We start from the raw sequence: 18,405 nt of genomic DNA, 5'->3' as shown, positions 1-18,405 counted from the left end.
TCAGTAAAACCTACAGCTCATTTCCACATAAAACTGCACTCGCTGTACCTGACACTACTATTTATTTTAAAGCAAAGGGTCGTCTCACACCAAATATTGACTTTTTCATTTATTATAGCTTACTGCTGTTTCTAGTATTTATTTATTTTTTTAATGTCGAAACATTTCATTATTTTTGGTCTACAGCATTTCTGTCCGTGTGCCTCAGGCTTTTGCACAGTGCTGTATATCTGCTCATTCATGCAGTTATACAGTGGGTGCCGACTCGCCGAAACTGAACAGTGGAAAAATGGATCGGGGGGGAAGTCCAGGAACTATGTTTCTGATCTGCAACAGTTTGTAACTGTCCTGTTCGTAACCGACAGGAGTGGAAACTGATGTGATCTTGTGCTGTTGTAGCCCATCCTCCTCAAGGTTCACCATATTGTGTAATGCTTTTCTGCTCACCACTGTTGGAAAGAGTGATTATTTGAGTTCATGTAGCCTTCCTGCAAGCTCAACCTTTCTGGTTATTTTCCTCTAACCACTCCTCTGACTGTTCTAGATGAAAATTCCACTTCTGGCAACAACAACCACCATGCCATGGAGATTTTATCCCACATTCTGATGTTCGATCTAAACATTAAGTGAAGCTCTTGATCTGTAGCTGCATGATGTGAAAAACTGCTTTTTTTTTTTTTTTTTTTTTAATTTCATTCTGTGCTCTCAAATCTCAAATATAAATGAAGGGACAAGCCTGTTGATCTCTTTCTGTATTTCTCTCATTACAGAGATTCCAGTTAGAAAGGGTTCATCTCCAGGAGGTGAAGAGGTCCAGCTATGAACACACAAAAAAATGCGCAGACCAACTGCTTCTCCTGGGACAGGTAACCTCACCCTACGTCACATCATCATATTACTACAGTAGCATGTTCGTAAATTAACAAATGAACTATATTTAGCTTCATTTTTTATACCCCCGCTCCGAAGGAGGGGGTGTATACTGGTTTACCTCTGTCTGTCCGTCCGAAACACCCTTTTTCTCAGCAACTACAAATCATAGCCGCTTGGTACCAAACTTCAGCTTGGGGTTCTATACCGTTTTCAGGTCTGTCGCACATCGACTTCCTGTTTACCGACTGAATGTATTTACGAAAAATATAGCGTGGATTTGCAAAATTTTTGTAACACTTTTCTCAGCAACTACAAATCACACCTGCTTGATATTTGGTACCGAAATTCAGCTTGGGGTTCTATACAGTGTGTACCGTTTTCAGGTCTGTCGCACATCGACTTCCTGTTTACTGGCTGAATGTATTTACGAAACATACAGGGTGGATTTTGACGTTATTTCAAGAAGCAAAATGCTATTTCAAAATGCCAGTTTACCAGGATGCTATTTGAAATCCCTGGGGAGAGACACTGCTCTTTACTTACTCGTTTCAGGGTTAAAGGAACAGTCCACCGTACTTCCATAATGAAATATGCTCTTATCTGAATTGAGACGAGCTGCTCCGTACCTCTCCGAGCTTTGCGCGACCTCCCAGTCAGTCAGACGCAGTCAGACGCGCTGTCACTCCTGTTAGCAATGTAGCTAGGCTCAGCATGGCCAATGGTATTTTTTGGGGCTGTAGTTAGATGCGACCAAACTCTTCCACGTTTTTCCTGTTTACATAGGTTTATATGACCAGTGACATGAAACAAGTTCAGTTACACAAATTGAAACGTAGCGATTTTCTATGCTATGGAAAGTCGGCACTATAATGACAGGCGTACTAACACCTTCTGCGCGCTTCGGCAGCACATTGATACGGAGCTCAGATATCAATGCGCTGCCGAAGCGCGCAGAAGGTGTTAGTATGCCTGTCATTATAGTGCGGACTTTCCATAGCATAGAAAATCGCCACGTTTCAATTTGTGTAACTGAACTTGTTTCATATCACTGGTCATATAAACCTATGTAAACAGGAAAAACGCAGAAGAGTTTGGTCGCATCTAACTACAGCCCCAAAAAATACCATTGGCCATACTGAGCCTAGCTACATTGCTAACAGGAGTGACAGCGCGTCTGACTGACTGGGAGGTCGCGCAAAGCTCGGAGAGGTATGGAGCAGCTCGTCTCAATTCAGATAAGAGCATATTTCATTATGGAAGTACGGTGGACTGTTCCTTTAATTATTTATTGAAGTCAACATTCGTAATAAGAAGTGTCCGGGGGCGTCGTGGCTCAGATGGATAAGGTGCCATACAATAAATCCGGGGACCCAGGTTCGATTCCGGCCCAAGGTCATGTCCCGATCCCTCCCCGTCTCTCTCTCCCGCTCATTTCCTGTCTCTACACTGTCCTATCCAATAATAAAGGTGAAAAAAGCCCAAAAAAATATCTTTAAAAAAAGAAGTGTCCTTTTCTTTCGATTGCTTGCATTCTGATATCAGCGAGAGCGGGGGGGATACGCAAGTGAGCAGTAGCTCACAGCTGATCTTGTTGTTTCCTTGGGGGGAAAAGTATCATATAAATGAAAATCTGTTAATAGTTGTTGCATTATTACCTCTTAAAGTAGTCGGTACCAATTAAACAACTTCTTAGTCATTTAGATGGTATAATATTTGAGAAGGGCTGACCAGCAAACAAACGAACTGATCAGTCAAACAGACATGAGTTCTGCGCCTTGTATCCTGCTGCCTCACGGATTTTATAGAAATAAGTTTATATTAAATAAATAGGTTTACCCTTCCCTTCTGCATGAGCAGGTGAGGGGAAAGAATGAGGTGCTGTATAGCGTTTCATTTGACAGATCTTTTCATCTATCTCATTCCCTCTGTCATTATCCCCCAACGCGTGCACACACACACACCCCTTGCAAATGATCTCATTTACAATCCCCTGCAATATGGTGTCGGAAGATGGAAGGACGCATTTTTAATTAGACTTTTTTTTTTTACACAAGGCTAAACATAATGTCTATTCCCATACATTTCTTTGACAGTGTAATCGAGTATTAGGGATCTGAACATGAAAAAGCATTTTTTTTTTAATTTGTTGACATTTTATAATGTGTTATTGTTGATGTAGTTTGTGTGGCTGGTTTGCGAGATGAATTTCTGCAAAAACATTCAGAATGGATCATAACATAACAAACCCAACATGCATTTCGTTCCTGGTTTTGTTATGATCCAAATAATTTTTGTTCAAGTCATCATTTGATGAAACTTGCTCAGGTTAAAACTACACTTCCTTAGTGCATATCATTTAAAGGTTCTGACTGCAAAGTTGAATTCTGGACAAAATGTTCTGTTGCTGTTGGAGTTTCGAGATGTTTCGCTGCTGCACACACACCACGTATCCTGTGTATAAATGTTTTGCTGAGATAAAAAGCGTCCCACGTTTTAGGATTCCGGAGATTGTCCAAGCAAGCAAGCAACAGTATCACGTGACCACCGTGGGGTGTGTCTGACCTATTTTTAACCAAAACAAGTCAACATGGGCAAACGTAGCAGACTCGGCTCTTTTGTCAGCTAAAAGCCAGCAGAAAAGAAAAGGAAAGCCTGCCTAGTGAGTGCAACTGTAAGACAGAGCAAAGTTAGATGACGTGTCATTTTTCTGGACAGATAACCAAGTCATTCTAGCTATCACTTAGCTATCTTGGCCTTAAAATGCATGAGCTCAACTCCACAGTAGCGAGTATGGAGTTATCTCATCTCATTATCTCTAGCCGCTTTATCCTGTTCTACAGGGTCGCAGGCAAGCTGGAGCCTATCCCAGCTGACTACGGGCGAAAGGCGGGGTACACCCTGGACAAGTCGCCAGGTCATCACAGGGCTGACACATAGACACAGACAACCATTCACACTCACATTCACACCTACGGTCAATTTAGAGTCACCAGTTAACCTAACCTGCATGTCTTTGGACTGTGGGGGAAACCGGAGCACCCGGAGGAAACCCACGCGGACACGGGGAGAACATGCAAACTCCGCACAGAAAGGCCCTCGCCGGCCACGGGGCTCGAACGCAGAACCTTCTTGCTGTGAGGCAACAGCGCTAACCATTACACCACCGTGCCGCCCTCATCAAAATTCTATTTCTCCTTTTATTAAATATTGGAATGCATTTCTGATCGCTATTTTTTCACTGCTATAGCAAGTTCCGAGTGTTTGAAATATGCTCTGTAATATATCAGTCCATATGTCAAAGCGATGGCCGTAAACGAGATGCGTCGAGACCTGTGCGAGACATCGTAGGACGGAAGTAAAACGTACAGCGGAAATCAAAGTGACCGACACCTGCCAACGTTGTCAAAAGACGCGCGCGCCCTCTTTCGAATGCTGACGTAATCAAGACGGAAGTTTTGTTTGTTTTGATAGCAATCAGGAAAGTTTGAAAAAAGTCTTCAGTAATCGTCATTTAAACTCGTTTTTGTGCAATACTTCGTTTGGAAAACAGTTTTGAGTTATACACCGAATATTTTGATCTTACAGAGGAAGAAACGATAATACAAAAGCAGTAACAGAGAAAAGATATATTAGTCTTTTGTTTCACGGATCTATTCGCGAATGTCAACCACAAATTACATCCCTGCGACTCAAAACTCTCCAAGGTCGATACAGACTCTCAACGTTTTCCGCACATCGCCATCTTGGTGTGATGCAGTTCCATAGTTACGCGAATTAGTTAAAGCTCCTCATGTTCGGCTGTTTCCGTCGGGCCATACTGTTTACCTCAAGAGGGAGTAAAATGGTCCCAAAACGGAGAAAAACGACCCTCAGCATATCAAAATGATCACATCTTGTCCGCATGATATTGTTCTTGCGAGACATGGGGAAAGGCCATGGACAATAAAAAATGTAAAAATTTTAGATGGTTTTGCAGTCAGTACCTTTAATCTATTAAGACTTACTTTAAAAAAAAAAAACACCTACACCGAAATAAACATTGTCTTCATTTGGCAGACGGACCGGGCGGTGCAGCTGCTGCTGGAGACGAGTGCCGAGAACCCGAGCTACTACTGTGACTCACTTAAAGCCTGCCTTGTGACAACTATTCCCTCCTCTGGACCTTCTCAGAGCACCATTAAACTTGTAGCCACCAATATGATTGCCAGTGGAAAGCTAGCAGGTACAGTAACTGCCTGCTTTTCATTTCACTGAGGCTTAAGGCTACTTCAGGTAACTCTGTGAAGCAGCAAGTGCCAATAGCAAATACAGCATAATATTGTATGCATAATGATGTTGTAGAAGCTTAAACCTAATGTCTGTAATGTCCATATATGAGCTTGTTGCCTCAATAGGCAGCATTTGTAAAGTTCCAAGGTAAAGCTTTGTTTGAAAGACAGCATTGTAGCTGTCTTTTAAGTCTTGTAATTACTTAATATGAACTGGATTTAAAGCATTATATAGCCATAGCCATCAAGACAAAGACAAGTAACCGGATCGGAATACAACCCCAATTCCAAAAAGTTGGGACACTGTTTTATCTCATCTCTCATCTCATTATCTCTAGCCGCTTTATCTTGTTCTACAGGGTCGCAGGCAAGCTGGAGCCTATCCCAGCTGACTACGGGCGAAAGGCGGGGTACACCCTGGACAAGTCGCCAGGTCATCACAGGGCTGACACATAGACACAGACAACCATTCACACTCACATTCACACCTACGGTCAATTTAGAGTCACCAGTTAACCTAACCTGCATGTCTTTGGACTGTGGGGGAAACCGGAGCACCCGGAGGAAACCCACGCGGACACGGGGAGAACATGCAAACTCCACACAGAAAGGCCCTCGCCGGCCACGGGGCTCGAACCCGGACCTTCTTGCTGTGAGGCGACAGCACTAACCACTACACCACCGTGCCGCCCACACTGTTTTATTTATGTTTTAAACAAAATGTGAAGATTTGCAAATCATGGACGCCCTATATTTCATTGAAAATAGTACAAAGACAATATATCAATTGTTGAAACTGAGAAATCTTATTGGGTTTTTGGGGGTGTTTTTTTTTTTTTTTTTAAATATATGCTCATTTTGAATTTGATGTCAGCAACATGTTTCAGAAACATTGGGACAGGGGCAACAAAATACTGAAAAAAGTTGTGTAATGCTTAAAAAAAATAGGTTTTTTGGTTAATTGGCAACAGGTCAGTAACATGATTGGGTATAAAAAGAGCATCCTAGAGAGGCAGAGTCTCTCAGAAGTAAAGACAGGGAGGGGTTCACCACTCTGTGAAAGACTGCATGGGCAAACAGTGCAACAATTTTAAGAATGAAGTTCCTCCATCTAAAATTGCAAAGAATTTGGGGATCACATCATCTGTGGTACATAATATCATTAAAAGATCCAGAGAATCTGGAGAAATCTCTGTAGGCAAGAGACAAGGCTGAAAACTGACATTGGATGCCTGTGATCTTCAGGCCCTCAGAAGACACTGCATTAAAAGCAGACATGTGTCTGTAGTGGAAATCACTGTATGGGCTCAGGAACACTTCAGAAAACCATCGTCTGTGAAAACAGTTCATTACTGCATCCACAAACGCAAGTTAAAACCAGATATAAACAATATCCAGAAACACCGCCATCTTCTCTGGGCCCGAGCTCTTTTATGATGGACTGAGGCGAAGTGGAAAATTGTCCCGAGGTCTGACGAATCAAAATTAGAAATTCTTTTTAGTAATCATGGACACCACGTCCTCCAGGCAAAAGAGGAGAGGGACCATCCCGCTTGTTATCAGTGCATGGTTCAAAAGCCAGCATCTGTGATGGTATGAGGGGGCATTAGTGCACATGACATGGGTAGCTTGTACATCTGGGAAGGCATCATTAATGCTGAATGATATATAATATATGTTTCAGAGCAATATGCTGCCATCCAGACTAAATCTTTCGGGGACGGTCTTCCTTCTTTCAGCAAGACAATGCCAAACCGCTTTTTGCACATATTAAAACTGCATGGCTCTGTAGTAAAAGAGTCTGGGTGCTAAACTGGCCTGCCTGCAGCCCAGACCTGTCTCATATTTTAAAACATTTAGCACATCATGAAGCGCAAAATATGACAAAGGAGACGCCGAACTGTTGAGCAACTGAAATTGTATATTAGGCAAAAACGGGACAACACTTCTCTTTCAAAACTACAGCAATTGGTCTCCTCAGTTCCCAAACATTGACAGAGTGTTGCTGAAAGTAGAGGTGATGCAACACAGTGTTAAACATGCCACAAAAAACAATAACATTTCTGAGTTTCAACATCTGATATGTTGTCGTCATACTACTTTCAGTGAAATATGGTATAGTGTTTCCATGATTTGCAAATTATCACATTCTGTTTTTATTTACAGTCCCAACTTTCTTGAAATTGGGGTTGTCTGTGGTTTTTTTTTTTCAGATTGAATAGATAACGCATTCTAAACAATTACAAATACCGATATGAGTAGTACTGTAGGTGCACTGTTATTTTTTTTTCCTAGTGGTAGAGGCATTGTGTTTTTGGGTTGTCCATGCATCTGTGCATCCATGATACTAGGAATAGACTTACTGGTTTTGGAGACTTATGGCCCTTTTCCACTACCCTTTTTCAGCTCACTTCAGCTTGCTTCAGCCCGACACGGCTCGCATTTCGACTACCAAAAAACAGCACGACTCAGCTCGCTTCAGCCCTGCTTAGCCCCTAAAACTCGCACCGTTTTGGAGTGGGGCTGAAGCGAGCCAAACCGTGCCGAGTGAGGCTGGGGGCGTGAGCAGACTCTCCCCTGTGCACTGATTGGTGAGGAGGAGTGTCCTCACATGCCCACACACGCCCCGCGAGCACGCTGGGATCTGTAAACACCGCAAACCCGGAAGAAGGAGAATTATGAAGCCTTATGCGCCTCGCCTCATCTATACGCTCTTGCCAGTATCTGTTGGCGTTGTCGGTGACAACAAGCCACAGCACCAAGACCAGCAACACTAACGACTCCATGTCCTCCATGTTTATTGTTTACTATCCGGGTCGTGAGACTACCGCTTAAAAGCTCACTGATGTCACTGTTTGCGCTGCTTAACGACATCACGTGACGTCCACCTACTTTCGCTAACTCCACCCAATGTGTCCACCCACTTCCAGCCAGCGCGGTTGTAGTCGAAATGCAACTCCAACAGCCCCACTCAGCTCGACTCAGCCCAACTCAGCACCGCACGGCTCAGCCCAACTCAGCCGCGTTGGTAGTGGAAAAGCGGCATTACACTACCGTTCAAAAGTTTGGGGTCACTTTGAAATGTCCTTATTTTTGAAAGAAAAGCACTGTTCTTTTCAATGAAGATCACTTTAAACTAATCAGAAATCCACTCTATACATTGCTAATGTGGTAAATGACTATTCTAGCTGCAAATGTCTGGTTTTTGGTGCAATATCTCCATAGGTGTATAGAGGCCCATTTCCAGCAACTCTCACTCCAGTGTTCTAATGGTACAATGTGTTTGCTCATTGCCTCAGAAGGCTAATGGATGATTAGAAAACCCTTGTACAATCATGTTAGCACAGCTGAAAACAGTTGAGCTCTTTAGAGAAGCTATAAAACTGACCTTCCTTTGAGCAGATTGAGTTTCTGGAGCATCACATTTGTGGGGTCGATTAAATGCTCAAAATGGCCAGAAAAATGTCTTGACTATATTTTCTATTCATTTTACAACTGATGGTGGTAAATAAAAGTGTGACTTTTCATGGAAAACACAAAATTGTCTGGGTGACCCCAAACTTTTGAACGGTAGTGTAGAAGAATATATGAAGCTCACGAGACAAAGAAGGCGCACATGAGCATTGCTAGGTATCGCATTCATTCATTCATTCATCCTTAGTAAGTGCCTGGTCAGGGTCATGATAGTGGAATTAGGCTCCTAGTTTGTTTATATTCTGTGAAATAGAATGTGTTAGAATTGCACCTGGAAATGTTTGAATGTAATTAGTGCTGGAATGTACCCCTCTGAGGCTTTTTTTTTCCTCCCAGCGTTGTTCAGTCGAACTTTTGTTTAATAACGTGTAGCGGGAGGCAGGATGCAACAGCGTAAACTCGGCATGTGCTTTATTGGAGCCTAGTGAGTTCATAGTGGGGGTTAAAACACAGGCAGGCAAAGTTAACCTGGCATCCATAATCAACAATGGGAGAACCAAGTAAGGACATTAACCAGGGGAATACAGAATTTTGATTCACAGAAAACAAGGCTTGGGGTTTGCATGGTAAGGCAGTGACACACAGGATCTAAAAGAAGGTGAATTGATCGAGAACTAAAACAAAACAGGTGAGCACACTCGGGCAACAAATCAATGACAGGACAAGGACAGAAATTAGACTAGAACGGATATCAAAACCCACACGAGCATGTGTCGTTAATTGACTCGAGGCACACAATGCGAGTATAGCCTAGGTCACAACCGGACGTACGATTTTTTGGCCGTGCGATTTTTGGCGTTTCCCAAATCGCTGCTTTTTTTGTTCATGGAGAAAGACGCACGTTGGCCGTAAGTTTGTCTTGCAACCTGAAAAAAAACGTAAGCGCCCGTAGAGGTTGTTTGACATGACAAAGAACCTCTGCAGCCAGTCTACGGCTCGAAAATCAGCACGTCACACGCGCGCCCTCCTTGCGTTTTTTGCACGTAGACCGGCCGTAGGAGCACGTACGGCCGTTTGTGACCGAGGCTTAAGGAAACTGCCCGAGCAATTTTCTATAATTTTATTTAATGCCACAGTGTGTAGAAGCCACATATACAAAAGAGTGTGTGAGCACAGGAATAAAAGTCATTAGTGTTACTCTTGAGCGCATGCCTTATTTAACTCGTCAACTATTTTCTGAATCGGTTAGGAGTTGTATGTGTTGCGTTTTATAAAGGAGGGAAAACCCCAAATATGGCTGTGACTCGAGAAAATCTAACGCCTCCAGTTTATGACAGTGTTGTATATTTTTGAGCATGTTCAATTCATTATTTCCGTCTGCTCCAAAGCTTCTGCTCCTCATCAGTAAAGTTGAAAGCCGTTCTGAAATTATATGGGACGGGGTGTGCTGTGCATCCGAGTTATAAGACAGTATAATTCAGTCAGTGTCATTCCTTTCTGAAAAATTCCCAAGACGAAACACATCACGCTCGTGAAATTGGAGCCGGTATTCCCTGACAATCTGCACTCTGAAAATAGGCTGCCTGTCTGTGTGTGTGTGTGTGTGTAGCATCACTCAAGACCTGACATCGCCCAGTAAATAATCACAGCGACCCTTAGCCCTTGACAAATATCTTCGTCAGGGCACTTACGGAGCTGTTGTTGGTAATTGATTATGCCATTATATTGTTTCCCATTTTCCACTCTCTCTCTTTCTGTCTCTGTGCAGAGGGCGTGCAGTTGCTGTGTTTGATTGACAAGGCAGCAGACGCCTGTCGTTATCTGCAGACATACGGCGAGTGGAACCGCGCCGCTTGGCTGGCAAAGGTATTCTCTACGGACTTAAAAAAAAAAAAAAAGCTAAGGTGCAAAAAAGTCGAGCTGAAAGGGTTTGTTGATCATTTTATTCTGTGGGATAAATAGAACACACACAGCCTGTCAAAATGCATTTGAACCTCCATACACACACACACAGTGCCAGCCTTCCAGCCAGCAAACACATATTGTATGTCAATGCAGTGTTAATTTTGTCATTAAGTGTGCCTTAGGCTATGACCTATTGGTACGGTACGCGTCACGCTTCCAAGATGCTGTGAAATTCCTCTTTGCAACATTCCTGCTGATACACTTCTCTTTTTCTATTTGTTACATTTGTAATTGTCATTTCCAACACATAACTTGCCCAAATTCTAAATCGCAAATATGTGGCAGATCACAGAATCCAGGGACACATGTCTGCCCGGGGGCATTTTGAGTTATTGACAGATTCAGAAAGTACAGTTTCTAAGCTTTCCAATGATGCCTTCCATGTGGAGATCTGACAATATTTGAAGAATGTGTGGCCTTTTGAAAGTGTATACCTCTTAAAACAGGAAAGGGAGAAAATCACCCTCAAAGTTTTCCTTCTCAGCTACTCTGGGTTAGGGATGTCCCGATCCGATCACGTGATCGGAAATCGGGCCCGATCACATGGTTTCAGACTCGATCGGAATCGGGCATTGCCTCCCGATCAGGGATCGGATATATATCTATATAATATATTCTCATTTTTAACACATCAATAGCTATGCGTTGGCACAGAGTGAGACCAGACCTCTTGCCTCAACACAGCAACATCAACGCGTGCGGCATGACATCACTTTGTAGCGGAGACGCTATTGGTTATTGGCTGCCTGTTGCCGGCAAAGTTGAACACGGAAGCAGTTCGAAGCGGAAAGCAAAGCATGAGATCTTTTTTTTTTTTCGTTGGATGACAAAAGAAACGGGCTCAAACCTGAAAGGGTAGAAATGTTCGTTTTCATCAAGAAAAACGTTCATTTCCTTAATTGAAATTACTGTACACCACTGTGAGATGCGTTCTTAAAAGCAAATTACTGGCACTGTGGCACTTTTTTTTTTTTTTTTATTTGTTTACATTCCTGCCAGGTATTTTAAGGTTATTTTTTTTTTATTTGTTATTTATTGTTCAAACTGCCTCACGTAAGTGCTCTGTTTGCTAACGGAGGTCTCATCTCATTATCTCTAGCCGCTTTATCCTTCTACAGGGTCGCAGGCGAGCTGGAGCCTATCCCAGCTGACTACGGGCGAAAGGCGGGGTACACCCTGGACAAGTCGCCAGGTCATCACAGGGCTGACACATAGACACAGACAACCATTCACACTCACATTCACACTCACGGTCAATTTAGAGTCACCAGTTAACCTAACCTGCATGTCTTTGGACTGTGGGGGAAACCGGAGCACCCGGAGGAAACCCACGCGGACACGGGGAGAACATGCAAACTCCGCACAGAAAGGCCCTCGCCAGCCCCGGGGCTCGAACCCAGGACCTTCTTGCTGTGAGGCGACAGCGCTAACCACTACACCACCGTGCTGCCCTGCTAACGGAGTTGTTGGATGTTAAAATAAGGTGTTAAATAAAAAATGAGGAACATCCTGGATCCGTTTCTTTCCTCGTCTTTATTTTTTATGGATTATAAGAAGTATCGGATCGGGACTCGGTATCGGCAGATACTCAAAATCAAATGATCGGTATCGGATCGGAGGGCAAAAAAACCTGATCGGGACATCCCTACTCTGGGTGTAGGGCGGGCACATAATGGTGCTCATTTGCATGACATTAAGGAAAGCCCTACCCCCTACTAGCTAGCACGATGCTACTTTCATGTAAACAAAGATCACCATGTCAATTTTCCTTCCATGCAAAGTATGCCCAAAACAATTATGAAGTACAAAAATAAGTCCTAAAGTATACTTTAACGTTTTGTGGTTGAAAAATTACTCACACCGTAAGAAAGAAAGATAGCACGATGATGACACAACTAACACAACACTAGTTTCAGGTAAAGCCTCGGTCACAACCGGCCGTACAGTACGCGCTCCTACGGCCGGTCTACATGCAAAAAACGCAAGAAACACACGGAGAGCGCGCATGAAACGCACGAAAGCGCGCGTGTGAAAAGCACAAGAGCACGCGTGTGTTGTGCTGATTTTCGAGCCGCAGACCGGCCGCAGAGGTTCTTTGTCATGTCAAACAAAATCTACGGGCGCTTACGTTTTTTTCAGGTTGCAAGACAAACTTACGGCCAACGCGCGTCTTTCTCCATGAACAAAAAAAAAAACGCAGCGATTTGGGAAACGGCAAAAATCACACGGCCAAAAAATCGTACGTCCGGTTGTGACCTAGGCTTAACCAAACCACAACACTCTCCGTTACATGCAAAAATAACCACACAGCCTTAGATTAATAAACTTACCCCATCAGAAAGAGAAACGGCGCCTTGCACACACCAATGCCTCCGATGGAACGTAATCCTAGAACGGTCTGTGTATCATCCGATCATTCAAGTATTCCATTCAATCTGGAAAACGAGGTTGCGGGTTTTTTTGCTAGAAATGGTTATCTCCGATGTAAATACCGTGCGTCTGTTTGCTTCGCGGTGTTTCAGCTCCTCTGCGCTCTGTTTAGTAACTCATTCCATAGTGAAATCACACGCCTGTATGCAGTTAAGTAGCCACGAGCTCAGCTCGGATCATACAGCTGATTCGCGGAAAAAAAACAAACAAAAGACTTAAATCATCATGTGAATGGCCCATATGGTAATTTACCCACACCCCCCAGCAGGCTACAGTCCTGACAAAAACGAGACAATTTGCAACAAAAAATGTATGCTTTTCCAACAAAACAGTCTATTATCTGAAATACTGATTGCATTCTTCAAGATCTCAACTTACACATGATGGAAAAAAACAAAAATCACAAATTAAAAAAAAAATGCTTCTTTTGCGATTATCTCGGATTCGTTTCGGCCGACATGTGTCCCTGGATTTGGTGAGCGGTCACATATTTTCAAGTGGCATTGTGTAATTCAGGGTAAATGTTCTGCTGGAGATGATCAGGGCTGTTTCCAAAATAACCTCAATTCCCGTTACCCATGATTTTGCGATCCGGGATCCACTGAGCACTTTATTAGGAGCACCTGCTCATTGATGTACATCGTGTGGCAGAAACGCAGCGTGACCGATCAGGAGCTTCAGTTAATATTCACTTCAAACAGAACGGGGAGGAAAAAAATGTGATCTCTGTGAGTTTGACTGCGGCGTGGTACATGGCCGCTCACAAAAACTGGGCAGTTAGAGAGTGGAAAAAGACCAGGCGGTGTTTATGCAGTCTTCAGCCGTCTGTGCCCACCTCTCGTGCCTGTTCTTGGCTGGCAGGAATGGAATGCAATATGGTCTTCTGCTGTTGTAGACCATCTACCTCCTGTGACATGTTGCGCATCCTGAGATGCTTTTCTGCTCACCATGAATGTAAAGAGTTATTAGCTCATCCCATCATGTTTTGTCCGTCCGGAGTCATCCACATTTCACGAAAATCGCTGCTTCTCTCTCAATTTTTATCCCCGCAGGCCGAAAGGCCCGAAGGGGGATTATGTCATAGCGATGGCCAGCCGTCCATCCCAGGAAGGATACTCGCCTTCTGAAATCAACTCCTCTCTCAATTTTTGGAGTAATTTCATGAAACTTGGCAGGATTCTGTTGTATGTCGGTAATACGCATATTGCAATTTCGTTCAATTCAGTCGCATTTTACCAGAGTTATGGCCGAGTTACCAGCAGGGAATATTGTGCTCTCGGAGCACTCTTGTTCTTTTTGGCAGAGAGGTAGGTCTGCCTGGGGTGCGTATAGCTTCTACCCAAATTTGTATAGCTAATTGCAATTAATAATGAGGATATGGAGTAATTAAGCCCTAATGAACAGTTTCCACACATTGCTTCTTCCTCAATTCTTCACCGATTTTGATTCTTTCTGGCATGAACGTAGGGGTACTTAGGGTGCATATAACTTCTACCCAGATTTACTTAATTACAATTATTAATAAAGTTATGGACTAATTAAGCCTTAGTGAGCAGTTCAACAAAAATTGCTTCTTCTCGGTCAATTCCTCACCGTTTTGGATTCTTTCTGGCTAATAGGTCAGTATTCTTAGGGTGTATATAGCTTGTATATAGCTTGCAACATTTATTATGCAAGGTGGCCCACTTTAAATCGTTCCTTCTGGACCAGATGGGGCCAGAGTGAGCTACAACGTCATTGACGGTCTTGTTTGAGTTACCATAGCCTTCCTGTGTTGGCTCAAACCAGTCTGACCTTTCATCAACAAAGCATTTTGTTTTTTGTTTTTTTTAATGGCACCATTCTGTGTAAACTCTAGATGCTGTTTTGTGTGAAAATCCCAAGCGATCAGCAGTTTCTGAAATACTCAAACCAGCCCATCTGGCACCAACACCCATGCCATGGTTAAAGTGACTGAGATCACCTTTTCCACATTCTGATGTTTGACGGAATCTCTTGACGTGTATCTGTATGATTTTATGCACTGGCTCGTGATTGGCTGCTTGGATCACTGCAGTTGTTCTTAATAAGGTGGCCAGTGAGTGTACAGGGTGCCCAAAAATTCAGAAACCAGTGGGAATATGTTGAGCAGATTGATTCATCTGATTATGTTGAGCAAAATCCACAAAATTAATTTGATGTAGTTTTACTCTCGCTGGTTTCTGACTTTTCAGACACCCTGTATATTGTGGTGTCTGTTTCTTACATCTCATCAAATAAATGGCATCAAAATCTTCACATAAGAAGTAATAATCATAATCGCCGTAATCATCACAATAATAATTACAGTGGTGCTTGAAAGTTTGTGAACCCTTTAGAATTTTCTATATTTCTGCATAAACATGACCTAAAACATCAGATTTTCACACAAGTCCTAAAAGTAGATAAAGAGAAGCCAGTTAAACAAATGAGACAAAAATATTATACTTGGTCATTTATTTATTGAGGAAAATGATCCAATATTACACATCTGTGAGTGGCAAAAGTATGTGAACATCTAGGATTAGCAGTTAATTTGAAGGTGAAATTAGAGTCAGGTGTTTTCAGTCAATAGGATGACAATCAGGTGTGAGTGGGCACCCTGTTTTATTTAAAGAACAGGGATCTATCAAAGTCTGATCTTCACAGCATACGTTTGTGGAAGTGTATCATGGCAGGAACAAAGGACATTTCTGAGGACCTCAGAGAAAGCATTGTTGATGCTCATCAGGCTGGAAAAGGTTACAAAACCATCTCTAAAGAGTTTGGACTCCACCAGTCCACAGTCAGACAGATTGTGTACAAATGGAGGAAATTCAAGACCATTGTTACCCTCCCCAGGAGTGGTCGACCAGCAAAGATCACTCCAAGAGCAAGGCGTGTAATAGTCGTGTAATAGAACTTTTTGGTTTAAATGAGAAGCGTTATGTTTGGAGAAAGGAAAACACTGCATTCCAGCATAAGAACCTTATCCCATCTGTGAAACATGGTGGTGGTAGTATCATGGTTTGGGCCTGCTTTGCTGCATCTGGGCCAGGACGGCTTGCCATCATTGCTGGAACAATGAATTCTGAATTATACCAGCGAATTCTAAAGGAAAATGTCAGGACATCTGTCCATGAACTGAATCTCAAGAGAAGGTGGGTCATGCAGCAAGACAATGCACACAAGTCGTTCTACCAAAGAATGGTTAAAGGATAAAGTGAATGTTTTGGAATGGCCAAGTCAAAGTCCTGACCTTAATCCAATCGAAATCTTGTGGAAGGACCTGAAGTGAGCAGTTCATGTGAGGAAACCCACCAACATCCCAGAGTTGAAGCTGTTCTGTACGGAGGAATGGGCTAAAATTCCTCCAAGCCGGTGTGCAGGACTGATCAACAGTTACCGGAAACGTTTAGTTGCAGTTATTGCTGCACAAGGGGGTCACACCAGATACTGAAAGCAAAGGTTCACATACTTTTGCCACTCACAGATATGTAATATTGGATCATTTTCCTCAATAAATAAATGACCGAGTATAATAATTTTGTCTCATTTGTTTGACTGGGTTCTCTTTATCTACTTTTAGGACTTGTGTGAAAATCTGATGATGTTTTAGGTCATATTTATGCAGAAATATAGAAAATTCTAAAGGGTTCACAAACTTTCAAGCACCACTGTATATGCTGTAGCTAAATTACTGAAATATGCACTACATATAGATGGGTGACAAAGGAAGCCCAAAAAAAAAAAAAGAAACCACATCAGATGTTTTGGAAAGGTGTCACATTGCCATGAGCTCTCAGAACAAGTCTCGACAAGGATCTGTAGGATGGATGAACGTGATTCTTTGACCATTTCTCTGAACTGATGCTTTGATGTGTTAAGGTGAAGAGTGCCATTTAACACGTTGCTTCATAATAAAAACCATAAGTGTTTAGTTGAGATCTAGTGACTGAGAAGGCCTTAGCATGTTTTTCCCTCACTTTCATACTCCTCAAACCTTCTGGTAACCTGTGGATGGGGGCGGGGTTCTTGAAAGAAACCACTCCCATCAAGATATAAATATTTCATCTTCGGATCAAGGTGATCAGTCAGAACAACTTTATCGATTTTGCAGTGGCTCTTCCCTGCAAGGGCACAAGTGACAAGACCTGAAACAGCAAAAAAAACGAGCCACCAATTTGTCACCTGTCTGTATTTTACAACCTCCTCAGCACTCATTTAGACCCATGAGGATGGAATCAGCAGAGTTCAGGAGAAGGAGAACTATGTTGTAGCTGTGGTGGTTATTTTGACGCTGCTTTTGCCATATACAGCTATGGAAAAAAATTAAGAGACCACTGCAAAATTATCAGTTTCTCTGGTTTTACTGTTTATAGCTATGTGTTTGAGGAATATGAACTTTTTTTTTTGTTTTATTCCATAAACTAATGACAGCATTTCACCCAAATTCCACATAAAAATATTGTCAGTTAGAGTGTTTAATTGTAGAAAATGACAGCTGGTCAAAATAACAAAAAAAAAAGTGTTTTCAGACCTGGAAATCAAGATCATATTCAATTTTAAGCAACACAGTACTAATGTTTGAACTTGGGATGAGTTCAAAAATCAATATTTGGTGGGATAACCTTGACATTTAATCACAGCATCTTGGCATGCTCTCCACCAATCTTTCACATTGCTCTTGGGTGACTTTATGCCACCCCTGGCACAAAAATTCAATCAGCTCAGCGTTGTTTGATGGCTTGTGACCATCCATCTCCCGCTTGATCATATTCCAGAGGTTTTCAATGGGGTTCAGGTCTGGAGATTGGTCTGGCCATGACAGGGTCTTGATCTTGTGATCCTCCATCCACACCTTGATTGGCCTGGCTGTGTGGCATGGAGCATTGTCCTGCTGGAAAACCCGGGTCCTCAGAGTTCGGGAACATTGTCCGAGCAGAAGGAAGCAAGTGTTTTCTTCCAGGATAACCTTGCATATGGTTTGATTCATGTGTCCTTCACGAACAAAAATTTGCCCCATTCCAGCCTTGCTGCAGCACTTCAAGATCATTACCGATCCTCCACCAAATTTCACAATGGGTGCAAGACACTGTGGCTTGTAGGCCTCTCCAGGTTTCCATCCAACCAGTAGATGACCAGGTGATGGGGAAAGCTGAACATTGGACAACCTTATTCCAGTCTTCTCCAGTACAATCCTTCTGGTCTTTAGCAAACCTCAATCCGGCTCTTCTTTGCTTCTCATTTACCCCTTTTCCACCAAAGCAGTTCCAGGGCTGGTTCGGGGCCAGTGCTGGTGCTGGTTCACAACTCGTTCAACTTGCGAGCCAGCTGAGAACCAGTTTGCTTTTCCATAGCTCGCGGTGCTAAGCAGAGCCACGTCATTACGTCGCTGTATATGTCAGTTACGTCGTTGTATACGTCATTACGTCGCTGTATACGTCAGTTACGTCGC

General features: G+C 42.8%; 1 protein-coding gene across 1 annotated transcript in view; it reads left to right on the top strand.

Annotated features, from left to right (window-relative positions):
- wdr11 (WD repeat domain 11) overlaps positions 1–18,405 on the top strand; it is a 411,155-nt gene that overhangs the window by 371,878 nt on the left and 20,872 nt on the right. The window contains exons 24-26 of the mRNA XM_060925398.1: positions 771–866; positions 4,930–5,095; positions 10,324–10,421. Coding sequence (XP_060781381.1) covers positions 771–866; positions 4,930–5,095; positions 10,324–10,421 — 360 coding nt within the window. The remainder of the gene's footprint in view (positions 1–770; positions 867–4,929; positions 5,096–10,323; positions 10,422–18,405) is intronic.

This window comes from Neoarius graeffei, chromosome 7 (assembly GCF_027579695.1).
Source record: "Neoarius graeffei isolate fNeoGra1 chromosome 7, fNeoGra1.pri, whole genome shotgun sequence".
Lineage (NCBI taxonomy): Eukaryota > Metazoa > Chordata > Actinopteri > Siluriformes > Ariidae > Neoarius > Neoarius graeffei.
The sequence above is the reverse complement of the archived record's forward strand: the minus strand, read 5'-3'. Positions and strand labels throughout refer to the sequence as shown.